The 12,988-nt window shown below is 53.6% G+C and overlaps 1 protein-coding gene across 11 annotated transcripts in view; it reads right to left on the bottom strand.

The window, feature by feature from the left end:
- Positions 1-12,988, bottom strand: part of SMARCA4 (SWI/SNF related, matrix associated, actin dependent regulator of chromatin, subfamily a, member 4) — a 90,047-nt gene that overhangs the window by 15,622 nt on the left and 61,437 nt on the right. For all 11 annotated transcript variants that reach the window (XM_030545897.1, XM_030545896.1, XM_030545895.1 and 8 more), the window contains 4 exons: positions 3,760-3,826; positions 3,056-3,166; positions 1,717-1,959; positions 563-676 (listed from right to left, as the gene is read on the bottom strand). In XM_030545897.1, coding sequence (XP_030401757.1) covers positions 563-676; positions 1,717-1,959; positions 3,056-3,166; positions 3,760-3,826 — 535 coding nt within the window. The remainder of the gene's footprint in view (positions 1-562; positions 677-1,716; positions 1,960-3,055; positions 3,167-3,759; positions 3,827-12,988) is intronic.

The following is a 12,988-nucleotide window of genomic DNA, read 5'->3' as shown; positions in this document are numbered from 1 at the left end:
GGGAAACCATACAAAGCAAAAGCCTCTAGTGAGGACAACATGGAACCAGCTGTCAAATGCTGGAGCAAATAGCAGGCAGCTTAACTGACAACTATATGCAAGTTGAAAAAGAATAAACTGGCTAGTTCAACTACCTCATCCCCCACTCATGGGCTAGGGCAGGAGCGCTGTCTCTAGCATTTTTCACTACTTCCTCCTGTCCAACTGTAAACGCTCAAATCTTGGGGCTTTCCTCACTTTCCTCAGGAGAAGATGTCACAGCTTCTCTTCTAGTCTTCAGCGACATGAGGACTTACAGCAAGGATGCAACATCAAACAATGACTAAACTTACAAACAAAACACTATTTAAATGCAGCGTAGTTCATAGATTTTAGGATTTTAGAATCAGAAGGACCCATTAGCTCTAGTCTGATCTCCTGTATAACCGCACAGGCCAGGAATTTCACTCCACTAGCCCTGCACTGAGCACAATAACTTGTGTTTGACTAAAGAACGTGTTCCAAAAATGCATCCAGAAGGCCTGGTGGGTGTGGGGGTTTGTGTCTTCCTTACAAGCTTTACCTTTTCAGGCAGCTGTGCTTCTACCTCCTTCTTTAACCGTCTTAGCAGGAAGGGACGCAGCACTTTGTGCAAACGACGAATAATCAGAATAGTTTCTTCTTCATTCAAATCCACCTATTTTTTCCACCCAGGAAATAAAAATAGGTTAAAATAACTTGTTGAGTCTCTCTCCCCTCAACGTTTTTCACTGAATACTGCAAGATCCCAATAACAACCACACCTAGCTCTTGTCTAGCACATTCCAGCAGATCTCAAAGCACTTTGCAAAGGTCATGATTATGCCCATTCGACAGATGGGGAAACTGAGGCTCAGAGAGGATAAGTGACTTGCCCAAGGTCACCCAGCAGGCCAGTGGCAGAGCTGGGAATAGAAATAAGGCCTAAAGATTCCCTCATAAACTGTAAAAGCTGCGAAGAGTCCTGTGGCACCCTATAGACTAATAGACGTATTGGAGCATGAGCTTTCACCCACGAAAGCTCATGTTTTAATACGTCTGTTAGTCTATAAGGTGCCACAGGACTCTCTGCTGCTTTTACAGATCCAGACTAACACGGCTACCCTCTGATACTTGACCTCATAAACTGTGCAACTGATGACTTAGTTTTGTCCAGCCACACCCCTCTCAAAACTGCAAACTCTCTTATGCCACTGTCCAAGTCTGGGGTTTTACTGAAAACTAACGGTTAAAACCCTGTGCTGTTCTATTCCTTGGTATTCACGTCCCAAGACGCTGCACTTTAAGGGAGGAGTTATGAATGAATATAACCAGTTCACTTCAAAGCCTTGAGGCTTCTGTGCAATCTACGAATCCATTTTGACAAGAACCAAGCAGCACCTTGCTGGCATGGCTGGAGGTCTATAACAGAAAGACACCTTACATTTATTCCAGCATTTACTTATTACCAGTCTCTGGTTTATCCCTACAGCTCAAACTCACTTTCGCTGGTGTCCAGTCTCAGAAATTAAACTGTGATTGAAGACAATACCCCTCTTCTAATAGCAAAATTAAGATTGAGACTGCTGAGCCAGCACACCAGTTAATAGCTGGAAACTACTTACAACCAATACCATGAATATCTACTGATTTGGTACCTTATATTAGCACAAAACTGTCCAAACTCAACTGCTGTCAGACTGCTAATTCCACACCTACCTTCTCTCCAGTCATGGCAAACGGAGCATTAAACCACTGCTCAAATGTGCTACAGCTCTTGAAGATGGTGGGAAGGAGGAAATTGAGTAGAGCCCACAGCTCTGGCAGCTTATTCTGTAGTGGAGTTCCTGTCAGCAGCAAACGACGCGGAGCTACGTAGTGTGTGTTGAGGACTTGGGTTAGCTTACAGTGGTGATTCTTCATTCTGTGACCTTCATCAACAATCATATACTTCCAGCGAATCTGCAGAGACGGAATCACAACAAAGACTGTGGGAATCCCACCTTTCATAAGCACAGCAGCTATGGTCACCCCCTCCAACAGAGGAGAATCACACCATCTTAACCATCCACACAGCCATGCCTGCCCAGCGGGGGCCACCACCAGAGACAGCTCAGAACTGACTAGGACTGTAAAACCCTGGTCAAGATTCATTCAGGCTGCTGCTGGGGCAGTGCTCCCATTCATGAGCCCTTTCTTTGCCTGTGGCACAGAGAACCGAGACAGCCGATGGAATAAGGGAAGGGGCAGCAATATCGAGAAATGATTAAGGAAGAGAGATGTTACCCAGTTAGTTACTTCCAGCATCTCACACCCCCTGTACCATCACCAGTCATTCCTTAGCTGCCTGGCCATAGCCAAATACATTTCCCTCACTACCCCAGTTCCTGAGTAACTGAAGAGAACGCCTAGGCTACTAAGGCCATGTCTAGGTGAGAAAAGATGCATCAGTTATAGTTAGGCACAAACCCTAATCAGTGCAGCTTAATTTAGTAGTTCACTGACACAAGATCCAGATAAAGATCACAAGATAAGAGAGATTTCTGGAAGGTAACTAATGCAAATCCCCACTGCTGAAATAATCCAGATAACTAGTCTTGTGAAGTTGCACACTTTCACACTTCTGGGGAGGACCTGCACAGAGTGCTTTGACTTGAGCAGGAGGTCTAAGAGGACAGAAGACTTGAAACTGTATCAAATGACAGCCTGACCTCAGAAGAGGGTAACTCACAAGCGCAACCCCCCATGAGAGGTACTTTAGATCTGCCAGGGTTTCCAAGTGAAAGGTGGGTGAGCGCCTGCTAAACTAGGTACGTGTATCTAAGCTGTTTACTCCTAAGATAGGTTTTCTCTGTAATGCTTTTGTTCTGAATGAAGAACACTTTGCTTTATGAGAGATGGCTGATCACTCCTCAACCCTGTTCTTACCCCTGAGAACACAAAACTGCAGAGCCTGAGAAAGGGGATGGCTGGGGGCCTGAGCCCTAAGCGAGGTGGCCCTTAAGGCAGCCATGTGGGTGTCAGAGGTGCAGTTAGCCATGGGAAACACGACACTCACCTTGGCAAGAATGTGCTTATCTTTGATGATGTACTCATAGGTTGTGAGCAAGACATTAAACTTCCCACTTCGAAGCTGAGGTACAAATGCCCGTCTTGCTGCTGGAGAGCCCTGGGAAAGGAGGAATGGGAGAAAAAAAATCAAATCAATGTAACTTCCAGCAGGGGTCGTTACTGAGGGCTTGTCTACAGGGTGCAGCAATGCTCAACTAGAGGGGTACAAATTTTAAAGTGCACCAACATGATGCGATTTAACTGGCCCGTGCAGACCCTGCTGGCATGCTCTAAAAATTCCCTATTGCATATTTTTAGTGCGCACCAGCAGCGTCTACACAGGCCGGTTAGTCTGCAGCACGCAGTGCACTGCAGAATTCACAGCCCTCTAGTACACACTGCCGCACTGTGTAGACAAGCTCTGATTATTAGCAACAGAGTGGAAAGTCCCATGTTCTTGATTGGCAGGGGGAAGCAAATCTAGCTCTAATGTTTATATAGGCCATGGTAGTTAGATTCACTCTCTTGTTCAAGTATTCATATCAAACACAGAGAAGAATAATCATGAAGCAGATGATTATTATTTTTTTTTGGATAAAGGGAACACTGCATTTCTATTGGGGTTGGTTATATAGGTACTAAAGGCTGCTTACAAAGTATGCAACCAAAAGTTTTACAGTGAGACATGCCGGACCGAATTCCAGTACTTGCCTTGTATGAGACCTTCACCACAGAAGGAGCCCATTTATCAAATTCATATGCCCAGTTTGACAACGTTCTAGAAGAGAGGGAGCAAGAAAGAACAGTAAAACCCACCCTTGCATAATGGACTCCAAACCTCCTATAGCCCAAACCAGCCCCCATTGGCTGTAGAACCATAAAAGTCTCCAGCAGCTCTTGAGAAATCAATACCCTTTATTCCCAGCTAGTAATTCTTGCTGCAAAATCCATTATCCAAGACACTCAACCACAATCTAAAAATTCCCTGTGACAATCATGAGATATGGCCACAGTACTTTCTTCTCTGCCAGAAACAGTTATGTACCCTACGGTAAATGTGGTAAAAGCATTGCCCATATAGATTCCGCTCTTGGTGCATGTGCTCCATGCATGAGAGATCAGATTATTTTGTCCAACAGTATCTGTTGGGGCCACGCCTGCACCATAAGTAAAAGACGGTTACTCACCTTTGTAACTGTTGTTCTTCGAGATGTGTTGCTCACATCCATTCCAGTTAGGTGTGCGCGCCGCGCGTGCACGTTCGTCGGAAACTTTTTACCCTAGCAACTCCAGTGGGCCGGCAGGTCGCCCCCTGGAGTGGCGCCGCCATGGCGCCCAATATATATCCCTGCCGGCCCGCCCGCTCCTCAGTTCCTTCTTGCCGGCTACTCCGACAGTGGGGAAGGAGGGCGGGTGTGGAATGGATGTGAGCAACACATCTCGAAGAACAACAGTTACAAAGGTGAGTAACCGTCTTTTCTTCTTCGAGTGATTGCTCACATCCATTCCAGTTAGGTGACTCCCAAGCCATACCTAGGCGGTGGGGTCGGAGTGAGAAGTCGCGGCATGGAGCACTGCAGTTCCGAAGGCCGCATCCTCTCTCGACTGCTGTACCAGGGCGTAGTGGGAAGCAAAGGTGTGGACCGATGACCAGGTCGCTGCCCGACAGATTTCCTGGATGGGCACACGGGCCAGGAAAGCCAGTGACGACGCCTGCGCCCTGGTAGAATGCGCAGTCACACGGCCCGTAGGGACATGGGCCAAGTCATAACAGGTCCTGATACAGGACGTAACCCACGAGGATAATCTCTGGGAGGAGATAGGAAGCCCTTTCATACGGTCCGCTACCGCCACGAAAAGCTGGGGGGATTTGCGGAAGGGTTTGGTCCTCTCTATGTAGAACGCGAGAGCTCTACGGACATCCAGCGAGTGGAGCTGCTGCTCCCTGCCTGAGGAGTGAGGTTTTGGGAAAAAAACCGGGAGGAAAATCTCTTGGTTGACGTGGAAGGCTGAGACCACCTTGGGTAGAAAGGCAGGGTGTGGTCTAAGCTGCACCTTGTCTTTGTGGAAGACCGTGTATGGGGGGTCCACCACAAGGGCTCGGAGTTCCGACACCCGTCTAGCTGAGGTGATAGCTACTAGAAAGGCAGCCTTCCAAGAGAGGTAAAGCAGGGAGCAAGTAGCTAACGGCTCAAAGGGGGGCCCCATGAGCCGGGACAACACCAGGTTAAGATCCCAGGTTGGAGCAGGGGGACGGACGTTAGGGAATAACCGTTCCAGCCCCTTAAGGAATCTCGACACCGTCGGGTGAGAAAAAACGGAGCGACCGTCCGCACCCGGGTGAAAGGTGGAGATAGCTGCCAGATGGACTCGCAACGACGATAAGGCCAGACCATGTTCTTTGAGGGACCAAACATAATCTAAGATTTCGGATACCGAAACTTCCATAGGGCGGAGATTTCTCTCTACGCACCAACAGGAGAAGCGTTTCCATTTTGCCGAATATGTGGCTCTTGTGGATGGTTTCCTGCTGCTCAAGAGCACCTCTCTCACAGGCGTGGAGCAGCGCAGCTCGGAACCAGTTAGCCACGCAGGAGCCACGCCGCTAGGTGCAGCGACTGCAGGTCTGGGTGACAGAGGGACCCGTGGTCCTGGGTAATCAGGTCCGGATGAAGGGGCAGGGGAACTGGGTCGGCTACGGCCAAGTCTAGCAGCATGGTGTACCAGTGCTGTCTGGGCCATGCCGGGGCCACCATGATCACACGAGCCCTGTCTCTGCGCACCTTCAGGAGGACCTTGTGAACCAGAGGGAACGGAGGAAACGCATAGTACAGGTGGGTCGACCACTGGATGAGGAAGGCATCCGCTATCGACCCCGGCTCCCTGCCCTGAAAGGAGCAGAACGCTTGGCACTTCCTGTTCCCCTTGGACGCAAAGAGGTCCACCCGGGGATAACCCCACCTCCGGAAAATGGAGAGAGCGACGTCCGGTCGAAGGGACCACTCGTGTGACAGGAAGGATCTGCTCAATCGATCCGCCAGCGTGTTCCGTACTCCGGGAAGGAAGGAAGCCCTGAGGTGAATGGAGTGGGCTACGCAAAAGTCCCAGAGTCGTATCGCCTCGAGGCACAGGGAGGAGGACCTGGTGCCGCCCTGCTTGTTGATATAATACATGGTCGTCGTGTTGTCCGTGAACACGGCTACACAACGACCCTGAAGCTGATGACAAAACGTTTGGCAAGCAAGGCGGACCGCTCTCAACTCCCTCATGTTGATATGTAGCCCCACCTCCTCCTGGGACCATAGGCCCTGCGTCCGCAGGGTCCCTAGGTGGGCCCCCCAGCCTAGATCTGAGGCATCCGTTGTCAGGGATACCGAGGGCTGAGACGGTTGAAAGGGAAGACCCGCACACAATACGGACTGGTCCACCCACCAGCCGAGGGAATCTAAGACCTTCTGGGGGACTGTGATTAACATGTCTAGCGGTTGCCTTGGTCTGTAATGACTGATAAGCCACAGCTGGAGAGGCCTCATGCGGAGCCGAGCGTAGTCGGTCACAAAAGTGCACGCCGCCATGTGGCCTAACAGGGTTAGACATGTCCTCACTGACGTCAACGGGGCTGACCGCAAGCGTTGAACGATCGCCGCCATGGTCTGGAACCGCTGCCGAGGCAGCGAGGCCCTGCCCACAGTGGCGTCCAGGACGGCCCCGATAAATTCCACCTTCTGAGTGGGCCTCAGGGTGGACTTGTCTGTGTTTATCAAGAGGCCCAGACTCGCAAACATGCCGGTGATCACGCGGACATGGCTGTACACCTGCTGTTCCGACGTGCCCCGAATCAACCAATCGTCCAGATAAGGGAACACGTGGACACGGTTGCGCCGAAGATGCGCCACGACAACTGCCATGCATTTTGTAAACACCCTCGGGGCCGTGGACAGGCCAAACGGGAGGACCGCAAATTGATAATGACGAGCCCCCACAACGAAGCGGAGGAAGCGTCTGTGGCGTGGCCAAATGGCAACGTGGAAATACGCGTCCTGCATGTCGAGGGCGGCGTACCAGTCTCCCGGATCCAGGGATGGAATAATGGTCCCCAGGGATACCATGCGGAACTTCAACTTCACGAGGTATTTGTTGAGTTCTCGCAGGTCGAGGATAGGCCTGAGGCCCCCCTTGGCCTTGGGGATCAGAAAATAGCGGGAATAAAACCCCTTGCCTTTCTCGTTTTCGGGAACCGCCTCTATAGCTCCTTTGCTGAGGAGCGTCTGCACCTCCTGCCGAAGGAATTGCTCGTGAGAGGGGTCCCTGAAGAGGGACGAGGAAGGAGGGCGGGAAGGAGGGAACGAAACAAACTGCAGGCGGTACCCCGTCTGCACCACGCTCAAGACCCAGCGGTCCGATGTTATTTGGGACCACGCCGGGAGGAAAAACGAAAGGCGGTTGGAAAACGGAGGGGACGGATCCGTAGGGGAAACTGTTACTGCGCCCTCGAGCGCACCTTCAAAATGAAGGCTTAGGACCAGGCGGGGGTTTTGAGGAGCCTTGGTTCTGCCCCCCTTGGTTCCCCGACTGCCTGCGCCTCCCGTTCCTGCCGCGGCGCCTGTAAGGGTCCTGCCGCTGGCGGAACTGGGAAAACGGCCGACGGTGCTGCTGTTGTTGCGGCCTAAAGGGTCTACGCTGTGTCACGGGGGTGTGCATCCCGAGGGACCGCGCAATGACCCGGTTGTCCTTTAAACTCTTAAGTCTGGGGTCTGTCTTATCGGAAAACAGGCCCTGGCCTTCGAAAGGAAGGTCCTGTATCGTGTGCTGGAGCTCTGGCGGAAGGCCGGAAACCTGCAGCCAGGAGATGCGACGCATCGTAACTCCTGACGCGAGGGTACGGGCAGCCGAGTCCGCAGCGTCCAAGGAGGCTTGCAAGGCCGTGCGCGCGACCTTCTTGCCTTCGTCCAAGATGGCCGTGAACTCTTGGCGAGCATCCTGTGGCAGCAGCTCCTTAAATTTGTCCACTGCCACCCAGGAGTTAAAGGCGTATCTGCTCAGCAGGGCCTGTTGGTTAGAGACCCTGAGCTGCAGCGCCCCAGCCGAATACACCTTACGGCCAAGGAGGTCCATCCGCCTGGCTTCTCTGGATTTGGGGGCCGGAGCCTCCTGGCCGTGACGCTCCCTATCGTTCACCGATTGCACTACCAGTGAACCGGGAGTCGGGTGAACATGTAAATATTCGTACCCCTTAGAAGGGGCCATGTACTTCCTCTCGACTCCTTTTGCTGTCGGAGGGATGGAGGCCGGGGACTGCCAGATAGTATTGGCATTGGCCTGAATGGTCCGTATAAACGGCAGGGCGACCCTGGTGGGAGCATCGGAAGAGAGGATGGTGACAATTGGGTCCTCTATCTCCGAGACCTCCTCTGCCTGCAGACTCAGGTTTTGAGCCAATCGCCTGAGGAGGTCCTGGTGCGCCCTGAGATCCAGCGGGGGGGGACTGTTGGAGGAGGTACCCGCCACCGCCTCATCCGGGGAGGAGGATGATGAGACCCCAGGCACAATAGTGTCCAACTGAGGGTCTTCCTCAGCCCTCGCCTCTGTCTCCGGAGCCGCAGCGGAGTCCTGCTGTTTGGACCCTTCGTCCCCTTCCGGGGAGGGAGGGGGGCGAGACAAAGAGGCTTCAGGGGCCCTACGCTCCGCAGTCGCCGGCCTAGCAGGGAGCTGCTGGGGGCCCTGGGCCTGATGGTACGCCCAGGGTGTCCAGAATCCCCACTGTGGGGGGCCTTGGTCCTGCAGCGGCGGATCAGCAAACAGCGCCGCCTGCCGGTCGGTGCCCAGCGCGTAGCCGCTGTCCGTCTGAGAGGACACGGACGGCTGCCTGGAGGGCCACGGCGGGGCCGACCCTGGATGGTACGGGTCTGCGCGGGCCGGCACGGAGGATCGTCTCGGTGCCGGGGACCGGTGCCGGGAGTCATAACGGTGCCGGGCGCTGCTTCGGGACCGGGATCTGTCACGGTGCCGGGCGCTGCTTCGGGACCGGGATCTGTCACGGTGCCGGGCGCTGCTTCGGGACCGGGATCTGTCACGGTGCCGGGCGCTGCTTCGGGACCGGGATCTGTCACGGTGCCGGGCGCTGCTTCGGTGCCGGGACCTACTACCAGCTCGGTGCCGGGAGATCGACCGGGACCGGGACCTGCCACCAGCTCGGTGCCGGGAGGTCGAGCGAGATCGGGACCGGGACCTGCCACCAGCTCGGTGCCGGGAGGTCGACCGGTGCGGCGAGTAGCGTCGGGACCTGCTCCTGGAGTCGCGGTGCCGGTGTCGACTGGAGCCTGACCGCGACCGTCTCGATGCCGACCGGTGCCGCGAGTGCAACCGGTACCGCTGAGGGGAGCGGTGCCGGGACTGCGAGCGGCGTCGGGATCTGGAGCGCCCAAGACGTCGGGGCCTGGATGGCGAACGACTGTCCGTGGGCGGTGCCGACATCATAGGCTTGCCTCTGGACGTGACCCGCACCGGAGGAACCGGGGGTGGCAGCCGAGTAGGCTCCGTCAGGGCAATAAGGTCCCGAGCCGAGGCGAAGGTCTCCGGTGTGGATGGGACCATTATCTCAACCCCAGATCTCATGGGGGAGCTCGGCGGCACCGGACTCAACAGACCCGCCGGGCCCGGAGTCAACGGTGCTGACGGTGCCGGCGGCGCCGCGGCCGATGTCGAGGCCGGGCGTTCAAGCCGGGTCTGCCTGGCCGGAGTATTAGACTTCGACGGCCTAGGCTCTGATTCCGGTGCCGGAGAAGGTCGGTGCCGAGGAGTCTTCTCGGTGCCGGAGCGATCCGGTGCCGGTGCCGAAACCACGGTCTGCGAAGTCGACGGGTCAAGTGCCGCCTCCATTAGGAGAGTTCGGAGCCTCTGATCCCTCTCCTTTTTTGTCCTCGGCTTAAAAGCCTTACAGATGCGGCACTTGTCAGATCTGTGCGATTCCCCGAGGCACTTCAGGCACGCTTCGTGGGGATCGCTGGTAGGCATGGGCTTCTTGCAGGCCGCACACTGCTTGAAGCCTGGCGAAACAGGCATGAGCCTGACGCCCGGTGCCGGGAAGGGCTAAGCCCCCCGGCCAGGAACTACTTAACAGCTATTTACTAAACTATCTACTTAACAATACTAATTTAACAACTATATAGAACTAGAGATAAGCGATAAACAAGCGATAAAAACTAGGAGAGCTAGGGACGTGGAGGACAGCTATGCCGCGCTCCACAGTTCCAACGACCGACACGGCGGTAAGAAGGAACTGAGGAGCGGGCGGGCCGGCAGGGATATATATTGGGCGCCATGGCGGCGCCACTCCAGGGGGCGACCTGCCGGCCCACTGGAGTTGCTAGGGTAAAAAGTTTCCGACGAACGTGCACGCGCGGCGCGCACACCTAACTGGAATGGATGTGAGCAATCACTCGAAGAAGAACCTCACTTCCCCTTCGCCTGAGGGCACAAAGGGTAGCGTGGGCCCAACCCGCCCCTCAGTTCTTTCACCAGTACAGAACTCCGAGGTAGCTGAGAAAGAGAGCAGGTTGTGAAAACTGTATGGACAAGACATTTTGAAGAACCAATTGCTGCAAGGCAAGTAAGTGTCCTTTCTTCTTCGAGTGGTTGTCAACACAGATTCTACGCCTGGTGATGAGGATGGCATGGGCTGCACCCTCAGCACGTTTGCAGATGACACTAAACTGGGAGGAGTGTAGATACACTGGAGGGCAGGGATAGGATACAGAGGGACCTAGACAAATTAGAGGATTAGGCCAAAAAAAAAATCTGTTGAGGTTCAACAAGGACAAGCGCAGAGTCCTGCACTTAGGACGGAAGAATCCCATGCACCGCTACAGACTAGGGACCGAGTGGCTAGGCAGCAGTTCTGCAGAAGAGTACCTAGGGGTTACAGTAGACAAGCAGCTGTATATGAGTCAGCAGTGTGCCCTTGTTGCCAAGAAGGCTAATGGCATTTTGGGCTGTATAAATAGGGGCATTGCCAGCAGATCAAGGGACGTGATCATTCCCCTCTATTCAACATGGTGGGGCCTCATCTGGAGTACTGTGTCCAGTTTTGGGCCCCTCACTCCAAGAAGGATGTGGAAAAATTGGAGTCCAGCGGAGGGCAACAAAAATGATTAGGGGGCTGAAGCACATGACTTATGAGGAGAGGCTGAGGGAACTGGAATTGTTTAGTCTGCAGAAGAGAAGAACGAGGAGGGATTTGATAGCTGCTTTCAACTACCTGAAAGGGGGTTCCCAGGAGGATGGATCTAGACTATTCTCAGTGGTAGCAGATGACAGAACAAGGAGCAATGGTCTCAAGTTGCAGCGGGGAAGGTTTAGGTTGGATATTAGGAAAAACTATTTCACTAGGATGGTGGTGAAGCACTGGAATGGGTTACCTAGGGAGGTAGCGGAATCTCCTTCCTTAGAGGTTTTTAAGGTCAGGCTTGACAAAGCCCTGGCTGGGATGATTTAGTTGGGGATTGGTCCTGCTTTGAGCAGGGGGTTGGACTAGATACATCCTGAGGTCCCCCCTTCCAACCCTGATATTCTATGATTCTATCAGCAAGCAACTGTCTATTGCCTGGAGGTGGACAACCGGAGTTTTACTTAAATAGTGACTGCAGGACAGTCCCACCAAAACTGGCATTCAATCTGGAAGCCTCCACTAAGGAACAGTATCTCGTAAATGTGTGGCTCAAACTCCCGTAGCTACTCCACAAGTTTCTCTGTTTGTCTAGGTTCACTAAAAACTCACATGTATTACACTGCCAAAGACGATATGTGATGGGGTGTCCACCCCACACAGGGGCTGGAAGGGTTAAGATGGCTACATGGGCCAATTACCTGCCCAGGCTGCACTGGAGAAGCAGCCAGGGAGCAGGGGTTGATTAAATAAAGCTCAGCGGGTCAGGAACAGGAGGCATCTGAATAAAGCCCAGGAGGTGACAGCAGCAGTGGGCTGAATGGAAGGAGTCTGCAGTCTCTCCCTGGGTGAAGGGAGGTGTGTTGGGCCTATACAGTACAACCTGAGAGTTATGAACTGACCAGACAGCCACACACCTCACTTGGAAGTATTCAGGGGGGCAGGATGCAAATACAGTACAGGGCTGTGTTAAACATGAAGAACTAAAACAAATTAAGCAGTTTCACAAGGCAAGGGAACAGTTTCTGTGCTTGTTTCATTTAAAATTAAGATGGCTCAACGCAGCACTTCTCTGCATAGTAAAGTTTCAAAGCTGTACTGAGTCACTGTTCGGTTGTAAACTTTTGAAAGAACCATAAGGTTTAGTTCAGAGTTACAAACACTCTTCACTCCTGAGGTGTTCCTGACTCTGAGGTTCTACCGTAGAGGACAGTCGAGCGGCTGACAAACCCAGAGAGGGGGGAAGCCAGGAAGGTAGAAGGCTCAGGGGGAAAGCAGCATGGTAGGACAGTGCAGACCATGGCTGCCAACTGGAGGGCCCCTGAGCCAGAACCCAGAGTAGAGGGCAGGCTCAGGTTCCCTACCAGCCACTAGGGATGCAGCACCGACCAGGCAGAGGACTGCCTGATTTGTTCCAAAAAGACTGTTACATACCCTGGAAGGGGGAACCACGGAGTGACCTGGTAAGAGGGCCAAGTCACGAAGAGGAGCAGTTCTTGGAGCAAAAGGGGTCTGGAGGCTGACAGGATGATGGGAGAGACACCACCAGAGGAGGGCGCAATGCCTGGCCAGAGCTAATCCCCAGGATGGCCAGTAGGGGTGCGTGAACCCCGTGACACCATAAAAAAAGAACTACGTTAACACTGTACTATTATATACCAGGCTAAGTCAGTCACACAGTGCGTGGAGGAAGCGGACGGTGCAGGGGTTCTGCATTGCGCCCACAGGCAGCAAGAATGGACGGAGGGATGCTTGGGCCACTCAGCTTTTCCACCC

Source organism: Gopherus evgoodei, unplaced genomic scaffold, assembly GCF_007399415.2.
Source record: "Gopherus evgoodei ecotype Sinaloan lineage unplaced genomic scaffold, rGopEvg1_v1.p scaffold_40_arrow_ctg1, whole genome shotgun sequence".
Taxonomy (NCBI): Eukaryota; Metazoa; Chordata; order Testudines; family Testudinidae; genus Gopherus; species Gopherus evgoodei.
Note: the sequence above shows the minus strand (reverse complement) of the source record. Positions and strands in the feature narration are given on the sequence as shown.